The following is a 22,869-nucleotide window of genomic DNA, read 5'->3' as shown; positions in this document are numbered from 1 at the left end:
AATGTTTCATGCTTCCTCTAATTTAATTCAGAATCATATTTCAGGTTTATGGTCTGTCACCATGTGAAATGTCAGTTTTAAGGGATCTGTGTACATAATGAAAATAAGTCTTTTTTTCCCTTGTGTCTCTCCTTCCCGCCATCAGCCACACACTTTGTCCTAAATGGCCGACAGTCCTGTAATCCACAGCAGTGGAAGCCCATAATCCCAATTGATCAAAGGTTGAGATTATCAAAGATGTGGGAGGGGCAGAGCTTCAGATAGGAGGACGGCGAGAGAGGGTGAGCTCAAACATGACAGTAGGGATTCAAGCCAGGCAGGGATTGGTGCACATAAATAGCCAGCCAATCAGAACAGAGGCAGGGAAAATAACAAGGCAAGGGGAGAGCTAGTGAAAGAGGGAAGAGCTATGAAAACGCAAGGGAGAAGGGGAAATCACAGCAGCACAGAGAAGAGAGCAAACAAGAAGGAGAGGAGGCATGAGTGGAGGAGAGAGTGCTGATCAGTGAGATCTCCAGAGAGGGAAAGGAGAGAGGAGAGGGAGGAGATGAACAGGGAGAGGCGGGTGAGCAGCCAGTACAGGGAACATCCATCAGCTCAGGCAGCCATGCTCTGAGCCTTGGAGCAGCAGGGCTACGCAGACACTGCACAGGCCCAGTATCCGGCCTAGCTCAGCCCTCATCCACTAGCACAGGGAGAAAAGAAGATTCCCCACACATCAGCTGTGCATAAGAGCCATGAGGACAGCCAGGAAGGGCAGCGTGGAGATGCCTGCCTTTGTGCGGCAGCTGGTGAAAGAGACAGAGAAGAGGGTCAGCTCTTTCTTCAAGGGGAGCCGTGGAGGAACAGCAGAGGGAGAGCAACCAGGGGAGGGGGAGAAGGAGGAGGTCATCCCCAGCCCCTACCTGGATCGGCCGGTCCTGGACAAGCTGACGGAGGAGGGCTGCGCCCGCTGGGGCCTCACCTACGCCCTGGGAAGCATGCAGGGCTGGAGGGCCAACATGGAGGACTTTCACAACTGTGTGCCACAGCTGGGTGGAGAGCTGGCCGATTGGAGCTTCTTCGCTGTGTTTGATGGTCACGCAGGCAGCACAGTGGCACAGCACTGCTCCCAGCACCTTCTGGGTCACATCCTAGCCACAGGTGAAAGATATGGACTTAAAATGCAGCAATCAAATGAATATAAAAGATTGAATCAAATATGATTAAATAAAGTGTTGCAATATTTTATAATACAAATTATTGATTTAATACAATGATACTCAGCTGTTTATTTTGTTCTAATGAGAAAACTTTCTTCTAACTGTGATTTTTCGCTGTTGTCAAACATCAATGTCATGACTGATAATTTCTCATTGTATTCTGCAAATATCTATTTTATTCTATGAGGTTATGTGTTTTAATGGGATGCTTGTGTCAGAAAACGCTTTTTATAACATCGCACCTCTGTGTGCAAACAGGTGGAATAGGGCCAGAGGACGACCCTCAAAGGGTGAGATGTGCCATCACTGAAGGCTTCCTGCAAACAGACAAGCACTTGCACTCTGTGGCACGTCGAGAAGGCTGGGAGAGAGGCGGCACCACTGTGGTGGCCACTCTCATCTCACCGTATTACATCTACTTCGCCAACTGTGGTGACTCAAGGGCCATGCTGTGCCGGTCTGGCCAGGTTTGCTTTTCCACTGAAGACCACAAACCTTACAACCCTCTTGAGAAAGAGCGAATTGAGAGCGCAGGCGGCTCTGTGTCCCTCCAACGGATCAACGGCTCCCTGGCAGTCTCCCGTGCTATGGGGGACTTCAGCTACAAGGGGGCAGAGAACCGGACGCCCAGCCAACAGATGGTATCACCAGAGCCAGAGGTGTGTGTGGTGGAGCGCTCACCAGCAGATGAGTTCCTGGTGCTCGCCTGCGACGGGGTGTGGGACACCATCAGCAACGAGGAGCTGTGTGCCTTCATCCACAACCGGCTGCGTGTCTGCACTGACCTGAGGGACGTCTGCACTCAAGTCATTGACCTCTGTCTCTATAAGGTCAGAACCTGCTGCCTCAAACCAGTGCCCATGTTATCTTAGTCCCTTTTAAATACAAAGTGATCCAGCGCCTTTGCATTTCTGCAGCAGCTTAAAAAGCAAATCCTTTTAAGTGATTATGAACACAAAACAAAATTTCACTTTAAAACTGACTTACATAATTTTTAAAGGGCTGTGGATTTTATGTAATAACATAATCTCTTGAACTGTGACTGTGTTGAGTCGGCTTGCCTTGATCTGAAGACTATCATCTCATTTGAAACGCAACTCAGGGACAGTTTCTATTTGATTCATACTACACACACCTTATCAATCACAATCAATTTTGTATGTTCATTACACTCAGGCTTTCAAAACAAATCACTGTAGTCTCACCTACTTTTATCTTTGATTAGATAGGTAGTAAAAATTGTATATGGTGGGCAGGTACAGATAAAGATAAAAAGTTTAAAACCATTACATGCAGGTGGTTGCAAACACAGGGACTTAAGATCCACCAAAGTTCAGTCATTGCCTTTGGATGTATGATAGACAGCTATGAGTAGAAGTAGCCAATATGTGCTATAGATTTAAGTAATATGAGACTGAACATGGTATTTCATAGTGTCACTTATCCCGTTTGGTCACCCCAAAAAGTTTCTATCTTTTTTTCTTTTTTTTTTTTTGGCTACTAGGGGGCAGCAAAACATGCTGTGACCATAATGCTGAAATATTATGACCTTAAAGTTGATATGGTGAACTTCTTAGCAAACAGTTGCTTATGACCACTCGGCAAATTTAAGTCCAATATCTGCTCTCCTTTTTGTTAAATTTTGCTCTCTGCCAACACATGAGAAATATCGGTCCCGTTTGACTTTCTTCACTTGGTGTATGACAGGTAGTGTACATTGGGTTTTAGTTCTTTTCACTAAGAGCAGCTGCCTACTGTGGAACATTATTGGAGCGGTGAGAGTGAACCAAATGTAAAAAGTAAAGTTATGGGCCATAAATGAAGTTTTAAACTCCACAGAGCTGAGGGCAGCGATGAAGTCTGGTGATAATTCTCTGTGGGTTCATCACTATAAGCAACTACTTTCACATACCATTAATCATGTGATTCATTGTTAATATAAAAATATTGTTCATAGGCGCTTTAAACACATCCATGTCCATACAGAGGCGAAGATCTGTAAGTGAACCAGAGAATAGCATCTTTGGGTGTAATAGCATAAATTTACACTGAAAAATCAGCAGTGACTTATGCTAAAGCTTCGGTTCAGTGAGTCTCTCACTGTTGCTGCTGTTGGTACAATAGTCTGACAGACCACCTTAAAATAGGCCGCAGAGGTGTCAGAATAGGTTACATGGGATTATTCTAGGTTCCTATGCAGACTCATTTCAGCCCCTTACTGAGGGTGTCAGATGGGTGATTCAGGAACACAGAATACATAAAGAAATCATTTCAGACCAGAGAGTAATTATTCCACTACAGCAAGCACTCATATTATAGCTGCTAGAGTTATGGGTGTTTAGTGAAGGCTTTTTTTTTCACTAAAGAGTAATTCATCTGTAGAATAAAGGAAGAAGTTTTTAGCTGTTAGGTTGTATCCATAATTTAAATATTTTCTACCTTAGTTGAAGATTCAAATTCATACCCTATTTAAAACCAGGTTCCACAGCACCTCAAGGCAATTCATAAAATTAATTGGGCTTATTGTAAATGTTACATTGAGTCAAATAATTATATCAGGATAAACATGGGCCACATGTGCTCTCTGTTTGGCCATCATGTCACTGTTATGTGACAGGGCTTCAGCTTGGATTTGCACGACCTCAAAATGTCAAAGCTTTTTCCACACTCCATTTACGTTTTTCCTGCTCGACCGCATCTGTGTGACACTGGTGTCCGGACCTTGAGGTGAAAATAATCTATTTCTAAAACAGCTCACACAGGATGAAATAATGCTTCATATGTTGACATTTGTAAGGTCAGCCATCATTACTCACCTCTGCTGACACCGCTTCGCTCTACAGGGCAGCTTGGACAACATCAGCATCATCCTGCTGTGCTTCCCTGGAGCCCCCCAGCTGTCAGCAGAGGCATTACACCAGGAGGCCAAGCTGGAGGACCTGCTGGAGTCCAAAGTAGCAGGTATGTGGGTATAATGATATTAAGCGTTAGGCATATTAGATGGAGGATGGATTAATATTTGAAGTCTGATTTTTTTTTCTGTTCTCTTGAGATTTATGGTTTGCTCTTGAAACACATCAAGGTGAAACTCTTCACCACCTTTCTTTTACTATAAGCTTATCCTTATAGGGTGGCAGGGGGGCTGGAGCCAAACCCAGCTGACATTGGGTGAGGGCGGGTTACTTCCTGGACAGGTCGCCAGTCTATCACAGGGCTGACATATATAGAGAAAAACAACCAGTCACACTGGCATTCACACCCGGGCACTTTACAGTCACCAAACTACCTAATGTGCATGTCTTTGGACTGTGGGAGGAAGCTGTAGTACCCGGACATGACCCACACAGGCACAGGGAGAACATGCAAACTCCACACAGAAAGGCCCCAGGTTAGGGGTTCAATCCCCTGAACCTTCTTGTTTTGAGGCGACAGTGCTAACCAATGTGCTACTGTGTCACCGCTCTCTTTTATTAGTTCTCCATTTTTCTTGCCATCAATAAATCCCATGAGACGACCAAAAGCAACAATGAATTGATCCTCCTGAGAATAACAATTGTCTGTGGAGCCAAAGCCTAATGTAATTTATTCCTCTGTGACATAGAGCTCCACTGTACAAAAAAACTATTAAAATCTCTTTAATGAGTCACACCATTGTGGCGGGTGTTCCTTCATTACCATGAACACCCATTGTAGTTTGTTTTGAGTCATTTCAACATACTTCACTGAAGGTTAATGATAAAGAACATAGAGCTGCAAACACACGTGCAGTTTGGTGTCGTAAACACTGAACTCACTAGTGCACCAAATGTGTATTAATCCACAGCTAAAACTATGCACAATTTACCCCGTTTGAGAGTTAATTCTGTAATGTGAAACTGTTACAGAAATTATTTAGTATTTTTGAAAATAAAAAAAATAAAAATTGAATGTGTTACCTTTTTTTTTTTTGTTTTTTTGTTTTTTACAAATATATATGTACTAGGAATTATTGAGAGATTGACTAACATAATGTTGGTAATATGTTGACAATAGAAAAATACAGAATAAAGTCAACCTTACTGTATGTTATCTGCATGTAACCCCCTTTAATTTGTTTGTGTGCCTGTTTTCATGTTTCTTTGTTTTGATATCTGACAGAAATCTATGATGAGCTGTGTGCCAGAGGAGAGGAGCCTGACCTGCTGTCTGTCCTAACGGTCCTCGCATCCACTGTCATCCCTGGATTACCACCAGGTGGAGGCATACAGAGCAAGTAAGAGAATCAGAATGTGTGTTTATGTGTATGCGTGTGAACATCTATACTCTGTACTGGGAAATTATACCATGTTACTTCTCTGTGTGTTACAGAAGGAACTGCATTATTTCTGCGTACTATCAACAAAGAGAGACACACAAGCCCACAGTACCAAATGTGAGTACAATTATACATCTGTCCAATTCTAACCATTAGAGGACATGTTATTTCCTTCACTATGTAAATGTAAATGTAAATGTAAAAATGATGTATATTCATCATTGTATCCTAACTTGACTGTCTGCCAGGGCCTGGGAGGCTCCTGAGAAGCCCTACTGGAGTTTGTCTCCAAGGATCCATGGAGCGACTGTAACTACTGTCGATATTAAAACTGTTTTCTTCATGTGTGCAATTTGATAAAAAGGGAGATGATGAACAGACAGGGGTGTTTGTTTACATCATGCTAACAAGTAGCATCTTGTCACAACAAACACAATGCAAAAATAGATCTAATAAAGCCTGATACATTTATATTTATATAAGAAGGACATTTTGTAAAACTTACTCAGAGACACCGACCCAGCAACAAACCTCTGCCTCATATTCAGTGAACAGAAAGTACAGATGATCATTTCAAATGATGGCCTATAAAACTGAATAATAACCAACTGTGAAATTGTCCGTTTTCATTTTTGGATAGTATAAGTATATGTAGGGTTGTATTTTAAAGATGATGTTTTAAGAATAGATATAATAGAATAATAATTTAAGGAATTTTCCATTTGCCTTTCATCTTCAGGAAAAACAAATTGTGAAACACTGTATTTGTTACAACAGGAAATGCTAATAGCTGGTGGCTGATGGGAGTGCACAAATATATATTTTTCTCTCATGGTTGGAAGTGACAGGCAAATAAACATTGATTAAGTATTTTATTCTGCTAAGTAAGTCTCAATACGTACACACACACACACTCATCAAGAAAAAATAAATTTCACAGATTATCTAAAAAATTTTTGAAGAGGTGTTTACTTTTACAACTTTTTGTTTTTGTTGTTGTTGTTGTTTTTGTTGTTGTTGTTGTTTTTGTTGTTTTTGTTGTTTTAAACATATAGAGTAAAATCCACTCTGCTGGAGTGTTGTTTGGAAAATTAGTTCTTTGTTGAAATAAAAGTTAGATTATTAACAGAAGAGCATGTTGCAGTTTGATGACCAGAAATGGAATAAAAGTATCCAAATAAACTAAGATCTATATTTACTGACCAATCAAAATGTATTTTACATAAATAAATTCTACATGTACACATTTTGTGTGATTCTTTCCATATATTAAACCATATTACTAAACACATTCTTCAATACAGAGTATATGAAATGTATTTTTTCCATAAATTGGATGACATGTTCTGTGCTTTTTAAGAGTTGATAAAGCAAACAGCATAAGAGATGGGTCATTTTATCTGCATCATACTGCATTATTAAATTATTTCAGTGAGTAATTCCGTGTATAGACATTACATGTTAAGGTCATGATTGTTTTAAATCTAAATAAAGAATATTTGACTGACAACTTGCTTTGTTTTTACCCACGATAACCCACTAAAGAACTATATTCCTCATTGCTTTGAAATCAGAAACAGTCAAGACAATTCATTAAGCGTGATCACTACAGCGAAAATGGATGATTTTGGTTCCTGTGAGATCTCTAAGGAGGAAGCTTTTCTCCACACACTCATCCAAAGCACTGATGAAAATCTGCCTTATAGATGATACAGGATGACACAGGATGGATTAAATGGGTTTTCTTGCATAGTAAAGGATCTCCTCCAGCTGGCCAATGAGAGACCGAATCTTGCTCACCGTTCGGTTCCTGTGATCCTATGGCTATCTGTACAGCACTTATTGACATAAGGACGTCCTCTACAGGCCACATTTGATTAGATGTGCTCCATTGAAAACTCTGGATCTCAGTGCTCTTTCATGATTACTGTGAATTTCAATGACATGGGCTGATGAAAAAAAGGTGGGCTACTTCTGTGCAATCAACAAATTAAAATGTCTCTTTCTCCGAGCTCCTGTAGTGGGTTTGAGAAGCTCTGTTGAAAAACTAATCACAATTCAAATGTTTTATATATGCAGATGTCTGTTACCTTAGAGGAGACTGTAGATAGTGTGGCTATGTCTGTATGTTCACTAATACTGACTGCTACCTCACATACAACCATATTTGTAGAGAAGGACGGGTGACATGTGCAGCACTCTTAAATCAGCAGTCCCCTTTGAGTGGTCCTTCACTGCTTCTTTCATCTGATTGCGTTTGTATGAGCCAATCACTTCAGGAAATCAGACCCCTCTTCACAGTGATGCTGAATTCTATAAACTGTATTCATCTTTCTCCTCACAGAACAAAATGTGAACAATTATTTGGTGTCCAGCATCCATGCTGGAGGTCTGCTATTATCTGCATAGACTTCCACTGACATTACTCAGAGAGACTCTAAACAGAGGCTAATTAGAGGAAAATGATTCCATCTATCTCTTTGTTGTGTCGTGCTGAGAGGGCAAATTATTGACTTTCTTGAGATCACTCAGTTATGAAACAGGTTGGATTAGGGCTCTAATATAAAGACCCTAAAACAATGTACACACAAATAAAATCTTAGTGTGTTATACAATGTGGTGCTATCTATCCACACTGGTTTCTTGTAGGCGATTATTCATAATGGCCAAGGCCCCTACTCCACCAGAGAATCCATTTTGATGGCCGTAGCTCTGCCGTGGGCCCTGATGAGCTGTTTCGCTCAGCTGCTTCTGCAGCAGTGCCAGAGACACCTTATTGGACACCATGAATTCATTGACAGAGATCATCTCTCCTGACAGACGACGGCCCACGTATACCCCATCAGCCACTGCACCTGCCTCCGTCTCACTGTCACACACTGTCTCCACTGAGCCGTCTGTGTAGCCGTGTCTTCCTGCAGGGCAGTGGGATGAGATCGGCTGCACCGTGTTGCGTTTTAAGCATTTTTGCCTGATGTGTGCAGGCAGGCGCCTCTGGTTGTGATTTTTGTTTTGGAGGCAGGGGCAGCAGAGCCCCCAGCAGCCAGGTGCACAGCAAGAGCAGAGCTGATGCTGCCCCGAGCAGACCAGCTTACCCAGAATCCAGTTGAGAGTTTGCTTTATGACAATAGAAATGACATTGAAAAGTGAGTAGATACAACATACTCCCATTAAAATGAAAAGGCAGTTCCCGAGCCGGTAGGCTTCCTGGGACTCATACTGCTGTCTCTGACTGCTCACCAAGTCCCCGAAGCCAATGGTGCTGAAGGCCACAAAGCAGAAGTAGAGGGAGTCCACGTAACTCCAGTTCTCCATGGTGCAGTACAGGGTGGAGGCACTGCAGGCGATCACGATAGATGCTATTCCCAGGATCAGCATAACATAATAGACTGATGGTTTCCAGCCTTCCAGGCTGTCCTCCTCGCCCGATGTCTCCTCCCTGCTCGACATCACCCCAACCCCACCACACCTCAGCCGACGTTCATGACACCAGCGCATGATGTAAGCTAGCATCGTGATGATCCTCTCCAGGAAGAGGTTAAAGAAGAGGATGGTGGCAGCACAGCCAATGAGACCGTAGAAGATCAAGAATATTTTTCCAGCGATGGTCGCTGGTGTGGTCATGCCAAATCCTTGAGAAGACATACAAAATAAAAGGTTCAAAGGTCATGGTTCGTAAACAGTACTGTTTTGGACTTAGTATTTCATAAGCAATATGGAAGAACTTCTGAAGAAGAATCTGAGAAGAAGTTGTATAAAACTTTGTAAAGGTGAACACTTACCAATAGTAGAGACCACAGTGCCCACAAAGTAGAAAGCTCCAGAAAAGTCCCATCGGGGCCTCAGCGCATCCACTCTGATCCCAGCTCCATTCGCCTCCTCGTACTGTCTCAGCAGAGTATGTAGGGCACCCAGGTTGACCCTATACCGCTGGGTGAAGTTGTCCAGCTGTTGTTTCCAGAGGCGTCGGGCACGCAGCTCAAAGGGGTGCTCCAGGGCTGAGAAGATGGCAGCCCCACATAATAAGTAGAGTAAGATGAGCCCAGCCAGAAGGCAGAAACGGGCGTTGTCTTCATTCATGGGCACCCTGGGGCAGCAGCAGCCACCGGCAGCCCTCCTCTGAGCCATGAGCACAGCAGCAGCACAGATACACCACTGCAACAACATGCACTGCTTCTGCCAGCGCTGCCAAGTCACAGACTCACACTATGTTTTGCATGCATCACTTGAATGCACTGACTATATGAAACACTGTTGGTTCAAATTCACAGGGATACATCTGGCTCTAAAATTACATTAGGACGCAAAACATCTCTTGAAGAGGGTTACAGAGGGCTGCTTTGATTATTTAGAAGATTAAGCATCTGAAGATAATAGCCTGTAACAAAACAAAAAACACATATATTAGCAGTACGTTCACTAATATGGTAATATCTTATTATTATTTAATTTTGCATAACTGTATATGCTTTATATTTCCCCTTATTAATAAAAAATTAATTCAACCACAAAAATCTGACTGAAAATGTGACGAGTTTTGGTTAAATCAATAAATCATAAAGACATTTGTGACAAGGAAACACTAAATTCATGAGTCAGTAGAGGTGTAAGATATGTAATCCACGCATAGACCAAATTATCAGTTTAATTTAAATAAAAAAAACAAACACTTAGTACCTGGTCTCCTTGACAGCGGTGTCCGTTTCCTGAGCGTTGCTGATCTGCTGTGCTCGATCCATGGATCTGCTGAACAATGACCAGCGAAAGGAAGCCTCTGGAGTTTTTTATGCAAACAGAGAGGCTGTCTGATGTTTCATCTGTCAAACACTGACATCATCATTCCCTTGCCCACACCCTCTGTCTTTGAGCACACCCTGATTGGTGCAGTCATCTCTTCATTTTAAAAGCACTTTCCTTTTCTCTCAAGCCTTCATCACGCCTCAAATCAACTTCTCCTGCAAGAGCAACAAGTGACACAAGGTTTACTTTAAATAATTGGTCCCTTAATCACTGAGTTACATCAACCAAGGAATTTCAAGTCCTGATTGAAGAAGATGATCAACTGAAATGAATGTTTAGCAGTGATACAAACATTAGACCGTTAGACAAGCGTCATGTAAGTACATGTAGGGTTGTATTATATGTACATAAGCTCATCAGATAAACATGAGTTAGGGCATGAGCAAGTCACTGAACCTAAAACTGCCCCAGTGGGGTTTGCTCAGTAGCCACCATATCAGACTGTAGTTGTACTGTGCAGCTTCCAGTCCCTCTGAGAGGGCTTTTTGTTGTTGCTGCAGACTGTGTGGGAGGATTTGTTGAGCATGACTTTCAGTTTCTCTGTCTGTCCATCCCTTTAATCTTGTGTGATGCTGCAGGCAAGGGCAGGGGTTCCCTCTGCCAGCCGTCTCATGGCTGAGTGACAGGAGAGGACAGGTGTGGAAGACAGAGAGCACATCTACCTTCATGTCGCCAGTCAAGTTTGATTCATATCCTCATCTGTTCAGATTTAGAGCACAACTTATCAATCATTTTTACATGATATCTTAATGAATGCATCAATGCATTACTTTCCCACCAGAATTACTTTACAATTCATTTAACCAATACCAAGACAATAAAATATATGTTTTTAAATAATGAGCTCATTGTGTGCTTTTAAATTTAAAAGCAGGGTTCCTGTCTAGGTGTCAGCTGCAGGGAGGATAAACCAATGTTAAAATCTCAATGTGTAACTGAAAATAAACTGATCAGAAACTTTAACAGCTGATAATGGCATAATCTCTAGTCACTGATCTTTCAATAAATGAAAGTAAAACTACTGTGATATAATATTACTCTTTATTGCTCCGATAAACACTGCATCAGATAATGTTTATCTGCTATTGCTGTCTTTGGGCCTAGTTTAATTTGTAGATAAAGTAGATAAAGTCTTCAGCATGCTAGCGGCTGTGTGGGTCTCTACTTATGTATAACTGAGCTATATGCTAAAGCCAGTATGCTAACATGCTGATGTTTACCAGATATGATGTTTAACATTTTCACTATCTCAACTTAGCATGTAACCATTTGCTGATTTTCAGTAAACACAAAGTAGTGCTGAGAGTTTTCAACCTGTTGATGGCCCTAGATGAAACCAAACTTCATGGCAATCCATAGTTGTCATATCTCACTTAAGTGAAACACAGTGAACAAAATTAAAGAAAAAAATACTTAATTTTGTCCTTGTCTGTTTGACCAACCATAAACATACCACATTCAAATAATCAAAGTTTATTTATATCTGATTGGTTGGTGCGGTCATATAAAACTGGACACTACACAGCTGCTTACACTCCGGTTACCAGCCCACTTCACTCACACTCAGTGACTTGACTCTGATGAGAAAAGCCTGGTTTTAGTTTTAGTTAATCCATGAGATTTAATCTGATAGATTTATTAGGCTCCTTTCAAATTGTGGTTTTTGTGATTATTTATTGTCAGTCATTTGCAATCACCTTCTAGATGTAGTGGTTTAAAATTAAATACATTATGGGCTTATGTATTATTAGATTCTATGGCTTTAGTTTTAGATAACATAAAACAATGAATTTTACATCTCACAGTCCTAAAGGACACTCATAGAGGACTCCTGTAACGAATCACACATCTTTAATTTTTTACCCCCCTCATACTTTTGTTCATTGCTTTATTTTCCTATAGAGCTCATTCTATCAAGTCTGACAACACAATCATTTCAGAAGCCAAGCCATCTGCAGTCATTCATTTCTGAGTGATGAAGGAAGTCTGACATTGGATTTCCACACATTTTTAAAGTGGCATTCAGGTCAGTGGCAGCATATCGGCTAGGATATCAATGAGGTTGTCCAGACCCCTCAGGTAGCCATCTTCTCGATTGCCCTCTGCCCAGGGAGTGCGGTGGTCCAGTGTGAGGTGTGGCGGCAAGGCCACTGTCTTTCCAAAGTCAATCATCCAGACTCCTGTTCTGCCTGTCCAGTCATGCACAAACAGTAAGGAGCTGCCGACAACCTGCAGGGAAACAGCTGTTAAGAAAAAATGAAAAATGACAAATGTACTATATTATTAGCCTAAGCCTGCCCAGACCTGCTAACAAAAATAGGCTCAAAAACACATCATTCATTTCCAGTATAGATCTTTTGGAACAAGATATGTGTGTTTTCTCCTTTACTTTCGCAAAATCTTAATCAAAACATCTGGTACACTGTTCAACAAAACTATCACACAGCTTACCTCATGTGTTCTGAAGAAGTCAGATGCCTCCAAGACCTGCCGCAACTGTTTCAGCTGTCTCAGATAACCCCACTGAAGGGAAAGATACAAGAATTACAAAGGAAGAAGTAGCAATAGAAGTAAACAAAGTCAGTGAATGCTACACTCACCACAATGTGCGTACTGGATTCAACAAATTTGTCAAGTGCTGCCATCACTTGCTCTCTGCTTTTGGTTCTTTTGAAGTTTGTGTGGCATTCTTCATTTGCCTTCTGCACATTAAAAGTACGAATCTCAGCATTGGAATCCAATATTTGTAGCAATAAAAAAAATTGTAATTTTTATTGGTGCAAAAAAGGACTGTCAAACCTAGCAGCATTTATTCACTATATCACGATGGATCAATGACCTGAAACAACCATCTATGAAGAGCATACCCTGAATCCCTCGATGCGGAATCCCAGAGTTGCTGTGGAGCTCAGCGTCTCCCTCCACTGCATGTACCTAGTCTTCAGCACTGCCTGCTGGGCTCGTTCATGGACTGTTGGGGCTTCTGGGTCCATAGCCACCATCTTCTCATACATGTCATTACGAGGCTGAGGACGTTCTCGGGCTATGTGCAGCTCCTCCTCAAGATATGTGCTGTGAAGGACAGTGCCTCATTGTCTTTATTGTGACTGGAGAATATTAATTGTATTAGACTTATTACATTATTATTATTATTACTAGCTTTTCAGAGGAATACATTCCTTTTACATAGGAATAAATAGTATGATTGAAGCATGAAATATCCTAATTTGTCAAGTTTTTAGAAATAATAAAGATCTTTTAATCCCTATGTATGACAAATGTAAGTAAAACAAGCTATTATTAAATTTATAGGCGTTTTGTGTATTTCAGTCAGTTCAGTTAATAAGTTATTGGCCTATTTAAACAAGTGTTACTATTTTTCTGCTTATTTTATCCCTAAACGATTGTGTTCCCTTTTTTTGATATTCAGGTTGTATCAAAAACTACAAGGCCTTTTTTGTGGTGTAGTTTTGCACTATATTTCTCCTCCTATGAAATTGCATAAAGAAAACTCCATCAGCTTCTGACAGTAACAAAAAAAGCCCTGTTAAAACTCACCGGCTGCCCATTTTGCAGTCCATGATGGCAGGTGTGTGGAAATGGGTCAGCAAGTTGTCCATCATGTTGTAATCCTGCTTGTCCTGCTGCACCACACCGTGGTAGGCTGGAACAAAGGGCCTCAAAGTGTCCGTCATCAGCCTGAGGTAGCATTGTTGCTCCGTCCTACAAAATCTCTTCAGCAGTGTACCATAATCCCCTACATGAAAGCTCCCTGTGAAGACAAGCAAGGAAAAGCAGAATCAGGAGTTAAAACACAAGAAATGTTAAAAAAAAAAATGACATTGTGAATATTTTGTTTTTTAATCAGAATTAGACTCGCTGAGGAGGAACATGAAAGACAAGTGAGGCCAGATAAACAAACCTGCATGTCCGACCACTTGCAGCCACTTCTGAGGTTTCTTGGGAGTCATAGGAACAAGAGACGAAGTCCGGCAGCTTTTGTGTTACTTCCATGCAGACCTGCACGCAAAGACAAAAAAAACCTAGTCAGTCATTCCTCAGAACATACACACTCCAGGTCACACTCCTGTGCTGCCTGTGTTTTTTTTTTGCATCTTCACGGACAGGCAGCAAGGACCTCAGACTTAGTCACTCAAGGTTTTGTCTATTGGTTGAACAACATCTCCATGGAAACAGCCCTTCACTAAGACAGAGTGAAGACTTGCAGAGGACAGGGTCGGCTCTGGTGTTATGCAACAGGTTCATCAAACATTTACAGGGAGCACTTGTTTTCTACTGAAAACTGCTATTAACCACTTAACCAAACAGTGGAAGGCTGAACACACATATGATGACAATTATCAACATGGAAAGTTTCAAAATAATGTTGAACATGAACAATAGTGTTGATACAATTGTGTCAGAAAAACAGCTTCACAGGTATAAAGAGTTGTTGGTTCTGTTGGTTCATCAGATCATTATAAATTAAACTGTAAGGCATCACACAAATATTTTATGGAGCAAACAGTTAACTAATTAACAAGAAAAATAAAAAGTAGGTTAAATGAAATAAAAGAAATAAAAGAAATATAATTATTTGCAGATGTAAAAAGGTATCATGTTACATGATTACCTGCAGAATACAATGTGCAACATTCATTAAAGGCGTCATACTATTTACTGTTTATAGTATAGTGGTTGCTAATCTTCCTGGGGTTCATCAATGAACACAGATAACGTAAAAATGTGGACATTCAAAATTGACATGAAGAATATCAAATGCCAAGAGTATACTTCTACTCTACACTTTAGAGGAAATTATTACTTTTTACTCTCCAGTATTTATTTGACAACTCTAGCTACTATAGTTACTTTGCAGATTAAGGTTTTACATGCACAATATATGATCAGTTTATAAAATATGATGCACTGTTAGATATGACACTATCCAAAAGTATATAAAGCAGTTGAAGTTAGTGCCACTCTTGTCAACTACAACAGTAAAATGCTGTTTACAGATTATTATTAGTGTTATAATAATACTGTAATTTACCCATTTTTTTCTGCATAATGAGTGTCAAGTACTCAGTACTAAGTAGTAATTATCAGTGATGAAACTTCTATGAGTCAGTTTTGGAAGTGCAGGACTTTTACTTATAATGAAGGATGTTTATTGTTACAGTATATTGCTACTTTTACTTAAGTGAAACATCTTATACTTCTTATACTTCTATGGGTGGGGTTCAGTATTGATACTAGCAAGGCTTGTTTTGAATGCTAGTGTCAATAGGATCTATACTAAAGAAATGGATCCATCACGTGTTAGATTCCATAGATGCATGTGAATATTTAACTGCAAATAGTAAAAAGAAATGTTTCATGTTTGGCCTATTATCTGGTAATAATGAAAATATAATCAAAAGTAGCCTGTTAATAATGCATTCACCTCACGACACATTTATCTCCCTTGTTTTAACACTAAAACGTTGAAATGAAATTGTACTGTCCTCTTGCAGTAACGTTGAAAGCAGTGTGTATCCATGGCCTGTAGGGGGCAGTGATGCGCCTGAGAGGCGGAAAACCTCCGTCGAATTCAGTGAGAGGAAAATGCAGCACAGACAGCGCAAAGAGACGAAGAAGAATTTAACGGTTCCCGGTTGTTGAACCGCTGCACCCTCCACGGTGCCGGTGGCTTACAGGCTGATTTGGGATCGAGTGAGCCACCGGTCAGACGGTTGGCTGTTTCATTTACTTCACCAGGCCATATCACCGCGATGTGTTAACAACGAGCAGCTATGTGCTAATAACTCACCTCACCCAGGATCATTACTGCAAACAAAGGTAACGTTAACGTGTTTTTGTTTGGCGATTACTCGCGCATCATATAACGTTACGTGGTTCACTAAGAGATAAACTGAGATAAATGTACTAACTTGAGTTACCTAGCTTTAAGTAACGGTAATGTCCGTGCTAGCCAACCTTAGCTAACGTCAACGTTACCAGTGCGGAGATGTTATTCCCGCTAGTTGACCTATTAACAACAAAGTGGAAGATAACGTGAGTATTTTTGAGAAGAGCCGACCCTTAAACTTAAAGTTATCGTAGCTAAACCAGCAACATTGGATATTGGATATTGTTATATCCAATGTTTTATCATATACAGTGAAAGACGAGATTAACACAGGTAACATGTCAGTCTCTTTCACTCTCTACGGGAGAAAGTGAAGTCAAGCGTGAAATCTAAACAGCATTTTAATGCAGCAAAATACACAATGATTTAATAACTTACCTCGGAAAACACGATTTAAGGCATTTCATCTGAGTTTTTGACATACGCTATGACCCATCAACCCGAACTTTTTTTCAATAAAAATGATGGCACCTTTGAAATGTACCCTGTCTGCTCGCTACCGCCCCCCGCGGTGTGATTTGATGAAGACAAACTTTGAGGTGAGTCAGGTGAAACAGGAGAGAAAGCCAGAACAGTGATGTGGAAAAATTTGAAACAACTAATACACTACATTGCTGTCATGAGAAATAATATCTATAGCTAGATTCATAATTACAGATATCCATCCTATTTCTATATCCCCATGGTCTGTGTTTTTGCAACTAGGTTTTTATGATAGTGACAAAAAAAGCATGTTAAAGTTAAAGCAAATCTGCACAAATCAAGATAAACTTAGCACAAATATAAAGTATTTTCCTAAAACAACACTGAGTTAAATGCACTGAGAATTGTAGTAACTAGTTTACTGCTCAGCAATGTGGCTTTTGGGTTGTTTCTGTAAAGCTATGAACGCACTAATGGACAAATGAGTTACTCAGAAGCGTTGCATGCATCATTTAATGACTGCTTTTCAGAGATTACAGTTGTCTCCATTTGGATTTATCTTGTGAACCTCTTGAAACCATTGGGACTCAAGTTCAGATTTGTCCAGATTTATTAGGTTGTTCGTGATGGCTCCATTTGATCTAAGGCACTGCTGCAGGGGACAACAGATCTAAATCCCAAACCCCCACCACGCTAAGAATCAACGTGCTGACTGTGAACAGTGAGCGCCCCTGTTTTTCGCAGACATGAACTTTCCAAGGCTTCCCAAGCTGTTTAAATCTAGCTTTCTTAGTCAGATCATGGTTGTGATGAGGCTTTAGATCTTGTAGTTTTTCCTGACATCAGATGTATGTAGCTTTATTCCAGTTGCTTGTAATTCATAGAAATCAATTATTTATTCTGCACAGATCCAGAGCAATGGAGGAGGGCTCTGAGGTGATGGAGGATATTGTATTTCGAGGGGTGGAGTTTTCTGTGAAGATAGAGGTGGACAAGGGTTCGCTGATGGTTGAAATCTCTGACTCAATGACAGCAGATCAATGGAGGGGGGGATTTGATCCAGCATGTAAGTAGCATAAATTTAACATTGACTAAATACAAATAGTCCTACTCACGATATTTACATTTATTTATTTATTTATTTTCAGATATTGAGGACCTCACTCGGAAAACTGGTAACTTCAAGCAGTTTCCCATTTTCTGTAGCATGTTGGAATCAGCTGTTAGAAAGGTACGTTTAACGTTGCACTCATACATAGATAAAATAAAAAGAGGAAGGAGGAAATGTAGAGGTGGTAGAAATAAAGTCAGTAGAATGATATGAAGATGTGAAGATAGCCCCACACACACACACACACACACACAGACACACACACACACACACACACACACACACACACAGACAAACTCACTCTCGCTCCAGGCTGTGTGAGCTGAGGCGAGACTCATTCATTTGAGTTCAGTGTTTCCACTTGAGCGAAAATTGTACAGTTGTCCCGAACTGTCTTGTTCCCTTTCTCCTACTCATGAATGTACAGGAACAGGGGCTAAAAGGAGAGAGGGCCTGGAGGAAAATAGGAGTAACTATTGGAATTATGGGTACATTGAGAAATCAGTCTCAGTCTCAGTCAACTGTCATATACACACGAGCAAAGCAAACACAAACACACACACACACACACACACACACACACACACACACACAACCTTTTGTGTGTGCTGTTCAAACAAAGATCCGTACTGTCTGTCAGGCTGTTTGTGGCTAAAAAAAAGTAACACACTGACCACAAAAACACCCAAGCAGGCAAATTTTGTGTAAAGAAATTTGGCTCCTGTTGTATCTGAATGTAACTTAAATGCATGATTCTCATCAGAGAAAAATACATAATCATTATTCTTTGTGTATTATAATAGGGGAAGCATATAAAAAAATATTTTACATGTTTTACATTCTACATACAATCTATTTTTAATTTTTGATGTTGTTTAGTGAATTTGAGCTTTTTCTGCAGACGAGTGATTCTGTTACACTTGACCTTTTGACCTATGCCGACCTGGAGCTGCTACGTAACAGAAAAGCAGGAGTGGTTAGTCGTCCTCGCGGACATCAACAATCATCTGCACTCACTGCCAAAAGATATCTAATCCTCATATACACTGTGGAGTTTGACAGGTTTGTGTCTCTCTGGGGCAACGTTTACATATTCACAAACTTTGTTTATGCATTATGTCCTCTTTTGACCACAGATTTAGTTTGTGAATATTTTTGTTGTGTCAGTGGCAACAACTGGCCTGATATGCTGATTTGCTGTATTTGAAGGATACACTACCCTTTACCCCTGCCCTACGTGGGTAAACCTGACCCAGCTACCCAGCAGAAGGAAATCAGAACCCTCAGGGCTGAGCTCAGCGCTCTCACCTCACATGGAGTTGACAAATCAGCAGGACTAGAAATACAGCGGCTACGAGCAGAGTAGGTTGTATTTAATGTTCGTAACTTACCATGACCAATACGAAGGGATGCAGGACTTTTTTTTGACGTGTTCTGTTGTTTTCCAGGTTGACTCTGGTGAAAGAAGAGAAGGAGACCATGGCCAAAGTTCTGGAGCGATTGCAGATGACAGCTTGTGGTCCCACACCTGGGCGAGAGGACAGGAGGGTCATAGATGTGGTTAGGACGCTGGAGGAACAGCTTGTCAAGGAGAGAGCCAAAAGTCAACGCTCTGCAAGCAAGAGATGCCAGGAGCAGAGACTCCTAATGGAGCAGGTGGATGTTCTGCTTCTCACAGTTGTCAGCTGAAAAAGATTTATGTTGTTTTCTTGGTTGCTCAGCTGGTTTTAACTTTTTCTCCCCCATCCTGGCTAGTTGGAGGAGCTGAGAGCATCAGAGTGTGCTCTCCGTGTTCGTGTCAAGAGTCTCACCAGTGAACTGGCGTTACTACGGAGAGGGTTAGATACTCTAAGCATGTACTTTATCTTTACTTTCTCTCTTTCATCCATTCACTTACAATATGGACAAACATTTAAAATCTGAATCTTATTTACCTACTTAGGGCACAACTTTTTTTTGTGTCTGCAGCAGAGTGACGCCTGTGTCTGGTCACATCAGCTCTCGAGTCGATGGGGAAAGCTATCGTTCTCTATCCCGCGAGAGAAGAACAGGGTACGGGACGGTCAGGGCTCGCTCAGGATCAAGAGAACGGATACAGGACCGATTGCAAAGGTCAGATGAAAGAGGAAGAAGAGCGGATTCTTCAGGACCACGTGCTCGCATACCCAGACCTTCACCCTCTCCCACTGGTACTGTCTCTGTCTCTCTTTTTTTTTCTACATTTGCCTCTTTTGTTATATCAATAACCTAAAAGATCAAAATGTAGAACAAAATAATTTCAAGAGAATTTGTAATTTTATCAACCACAGTCATCAAACTGAGCAATAATGTGTTTTATTCCCGCCTGTTATCATCCAGGGTCACGGGTACCACGCTTTGATCCAACTGCATACATCCAGGACAGAAATCGCAGACAGAAAGAGACAGAACTCAAAAAGTTGGTTCCTGTTATTTTTCCATTGACAGCACTGTAGTTGGTTGGTTCAATAGTTGTAATCCTGTTTTCTGTGTCAGACAGAGGAAGGTGCGGAAGGATATGCTGACGTCACCCCTCGTCCCTGAGAGGGGACGTTCACGCTCCAGAGAGGCCTATCCTCAGATGGCCCGGTCTGGCAGCAGAGGCAGGAGTTTATCTGTGGAGCGGAGAGGAAGCAGGAACTCCTCTGAAAGCTCATTAGTGGACATGGATGAAATGGCCAAAAATTTGTTCAGGTGATGAGATTACCTTTCACAGGTTTTGTGAAGTATCTGCTGTTTCAGCCGGTTAGTTTGACATCTGTTCTTCTGTGTTTATAGAGGACGAAAAAAGACTTACAATGGACCCAATGTGGTGAGTGACATGGGAATATATGCAACTCTGGTACACTGTTCACTGCTGCTCTCTCAGTATATTTAAAGGATAAGGTTGGGGTCATTTACATTTTACATGTACATCTTACAGTCAATAAATCCTATGAAAATACCAAAAACAACAGTGTTAGTCGTTTATCTCGGAGTACTGTCTGACTTCCTTAATTTAAGTCTCAGTAATTTCCTAAAACGTCTCAGCATTGGTTTTTTAAAAAAGATAAAATATTCAAGAGTAAATCTTTATTTGGTGGCGACGGTTTTCAGTCTTGGATTAATACACATTTGGTGCACTAGTGCCTATGTTTGTTGAAGCTACATAGACCACAATAGTAGAGAGGAACACAGATCAAGCTTTGGCTACACAGGCAGGACATGCCAGTAAGTCGTTGATGGTTTTGGTATTTTCATGGGATTTGTTGTCAATAAGAAAATAGAGGATATCGCCAGCTTTATCTTATGCAATATGCAATTTATCTGTTTCTAGTCAAAAGGAGGCCTTTTAACCAGGAAGCCATTGTGTAGTACTCCAACACACAAAATGAAAGACAAAGGTAACTCATGATTTTACATTTTTGCTGCAATAAAATTATTTTAACTGGGGAAAAAATATCTAGCCACCTCAAAACATCTGATTATTTCTATGTTCTCCATCTACAGAGAGCTCCATAGATACAGGTGCTGAGCTGTCGGAGATCGATGCCAGGCTGCAGGCGCTTCAGGAATACATGAGGGACCTAGATACAGGGCACTGACACAGTTTAGGCTGAGGAACCGATCTTCAAACATGAGCAATGGGCTTACCTGTTCATGTGTGCTCATGTAAGACACTAAGCCTCCCTCTGGAGGGTCAGACTCACAGGATTTCAGGAAGCTACAGCCATCACTGTGAAGGACTACTTTTTGTGGACTGATATATATTTTTTTTTTATATACCAAGTTTTTATTAATTAACTTAAAATGTGACTGTCTGAGTGTAGTGTCCTTTCTTCCTCACACCTCACCAAACCAACTTAACTAGTGCATACATGTCAAATTTGGCAGTACATCAATCAATTAATATTTTAATTTCCCCTTTACTTGATGATTTCTAATCTTCCAGATCCCTTTTTTTTTCTTTTTTTCTTTTTTTTTTGATAAAATACATTTTAACATGTAGCAGGTGAAGCGGATCAGTCATTTTTCATCTATTTGCACATGTACGTCCAATATCTTTTCTGGGATGTACCTAACAATTCATTACTGTTTTAAAATGTTGGTTATTTTAATTAATTATTTGGACTCAAGCATCAGGGAAAAAATCTAAATTTTAACATCTTGAAATTGCTTTTCTGTCAAATAGTCCAAAACCCAAACATGTGTTATTTAAAATGATATAAAAAGGAAAGCAACTAGTTCTGACATTTGAAAATCTAAAATGATCAGATTTTCTAAATTGTTGGCAATTAATTTTATCAAATTGTTTTTTATCTCTACGGTCTTCTCCGGTGCCTGTGTGTATAATCTCTACCTTTCAAAACACATCAAGTCCACCATTTTAAACTGAAATGTCCATGGGTGCAAATGTCATAGTACATTGATAACCACAGACTGTTGAACCTGTGATGGACTGGCGTTCCTTCTGCCCAGTGCATGCTGGGACACATTTCTGCAGTTTCTGCACCCTGAAATACAGTAACCAAGTAGAGGAAATGAGTGACTGCATGCTGCATTTCACTACATGATTTGGTGGTTATTTGTCATTCCTGCCAAAGTCTGCATTTTCCAGTTTATTCTTCACATTGAACTCAACATTATCAGTGAATTTAGAAATATAAATTGATACCATTATGACCTTTAACTTGCTGATCCACTAAGTGGACCTAATTTCCCTTTTGAGGTTTTTTCCCCAAACTAAAACATAAAAAATCTCTAATTGTGGATAACATTTGTGTAAGGGGGCAATACTTGACTGCCACATGTATGTGTATGTGCACAAAGACTTATCATTTTTTGGGGGGGGGGGGTCTAATGCCTTTTATACCACTTAAAAATGTAATTTATAAGAAAGGTGTCCTCTGTGTAAAGGTTTTTTGTTTTTTTAAACATATTCCAGGCCTGTATAGTGTTTTGCACACTGCTTTCCTTTGCACTGGTTGTCAGCTGAAGTGGAGCCAGAGGGAAACCTTGATGGGTTTCCACCACTGCAGCTGGCTTGGTTTCATTAATTAACAAATAAACTTCCGAGCATGGAACCTTCCTTTCGGGAGCAAATCAGTGTCTGAACAGCTGCTCCCTTTCT

At 40.6% G+C, this 22,869-nt stretch overlaps 4 protein-coding genes across 8 annotated transcripts; 2 read left to right on the top strand and 2 right to left on the bottom strand.

The window, feature by feature from the left end:
• The first annotated feature begins 402 nt into the window (after positions 1 to 402).
• On the top strand, positions 403 to 7,006 carry ppm1nb (protein phosphatase, Mg2+/Mn2+ dependent, 1Nb (putative)). The gene is made up of 6 exons (XM_023404895.2): positions 403 to 1,143; positions 1,461 to 2,032; positions 4,046 to 4,163; positions 5,340 to 5,454; positions 5,550 to 5,613; positions 5,745 to 7,006. Exons 1-6 carry the CDS (start codon positions 738 to 740, stop codon positions 5,760 to 5,762), a joined length of 1,293 nt encoding a protein of 430 aa, XP_023260663.1. The 5' UTR covers positions 403 to 737; the 3' UTR covers positions 5,763 to 7,006.
• Positions 7,007 to 7,431: 425 nt separating this feature from the next.
• kcnk12l (potassium channel, subfamily K, member 12 like) lies at positions 7,432 to 9,681 on the bottom strand. Its single transcript, XM_087173570.1, has 2 exons — positions 9,279 to 9,681; positions 7,432 to 9,128 (listed from the first exon to the last, which is right to left on the bottom strand). The coding sequence occupies exons 1-2, from the start codon at positions 9,661 to 9,663 to the stop codon at positions 8,119 to 8,121; spliced, it is 1,395 nt and encodes a 464-aa protein (XP_087029696.1). The 5' UTR covers positions 9,664 to 9,681; the 3' UTR covers positions 7,432 to 8,118.
• Positions 9,682 to 11,753: 2,072 nt separating this feature from the next.
• itpkca (inositol-trisphosphate 3-kinase Ca) lies at positions 11,754 to 16,706 on the bottom strand. Of its 3 annotated transcripts, XM_023404904.2 has the most exons (7): positions 16,586 to 16,706; positions 14,219 to 14,316; positions 13,855 to 14,068; positions 13,164 to 13,368; positions 12,897 to 12,998; positions 12,748 to 12,819; positions 11,754 to 12,525 (listed from the first exon to the last, which is right to left on the bottom strand). In XM_023404904.2, the coding sequence occupies exons 2-7, from the start codon at positions 14,265 to 14,267 to the stop codon at positions 12,319 to 12,321; spliced, it is 849 nt and encodes a 282-aa protein (XP_023260672.1). In that variant the 5' UTR covers positions 14,268 to 14,316; positions 16,586 to 16,706; the 3' UTR covers positions 11,754 to 12,318. The 3 variants fall into 3 exon arrangements, with proteins under 3 accessions (XP_023260672.1, XP_023260673.1, XP_023260676.1); XM_023404905.2 differs by lacking the exon at positions 16,586 to 16,706 and having other exon boundaries at positions 14,219 to 14,544; XM_023404908.2 differs by lacking the exon at positions 16,586 to 16,706 and having other exon boundaries at positions 12,246 to 12,539; positions 14,219 to 14,544.
• ccdc61 (coiled-coil domain containing 61) lies at positions 15,904 to 21,558 on the top strand. Of its 3 annotated transcripts, none has more exons than XM_023404903.2 (13): positions 15,904 to 16,137; positions 17,539 to 17,696; positions 17,779 to 17,861; positions 18,643 to 18,803; positions 18,951 to 19,103; positions 19,190 to 19,397; positions 19,497 to 19,579; positions 19,713 to 19,930; positions 20,100 to 20,178; positions 20,256 to 20,453; positions 20,538 to 20,571; positions 21,076 to 21,142; positions 21,249 to 21,558. In XM_023404903.2, the coding sequence occupies exons 2-13, from the start codon at positions 17,549 to 17,551 to the stop codon at positions 21,341 to 21,343; spliced, it is 1,527 nt and encodes a 508-aa protein (XP_023260671.1). In that variant the 5' UTR covers positions 15,904 to 16,137; positions 17,539 to 17,548; the 3' UTR covers positions 21,344 to 21,558. The 3 variants fall into 3 exon arrangements, with proteins under 3 accessions (XP_023260671.1, XP_023260670.1, XP_023260668.1); XM_023404902.2 differs by having other exon boundaries at positions 19,710 to 19,930; XM_023404900.2 differs by having other exon boundaries at positions 19,497 to 19,597; positions 19,710 to 19,930.
• The last annotated feature ends 1,311 nt before the right edge of the window (positions 21,559 to 22,869 follow it).

The sequence above is a fragment of the Seriola lalandi genome, unplaced genomic scaffold (assembly GCF_002814215.2).
Source record: "Seriola lalandi dorsalis isolate HSWRI2012SDOR001 ecotype SW California unplaced genomic scaffold, Sedor1 jcf7180002054256, whole genome shotgun sequence".
Taxonomy (NCBI): Eukaryota; Metazoa; Chordata; class Actinopteri; order Carangiformes; family Carangidae; genus Seriola; species Seriola lalandi.
This window is presented reverse-complemented; position numbering and strand designations above follow the sequence as displayed.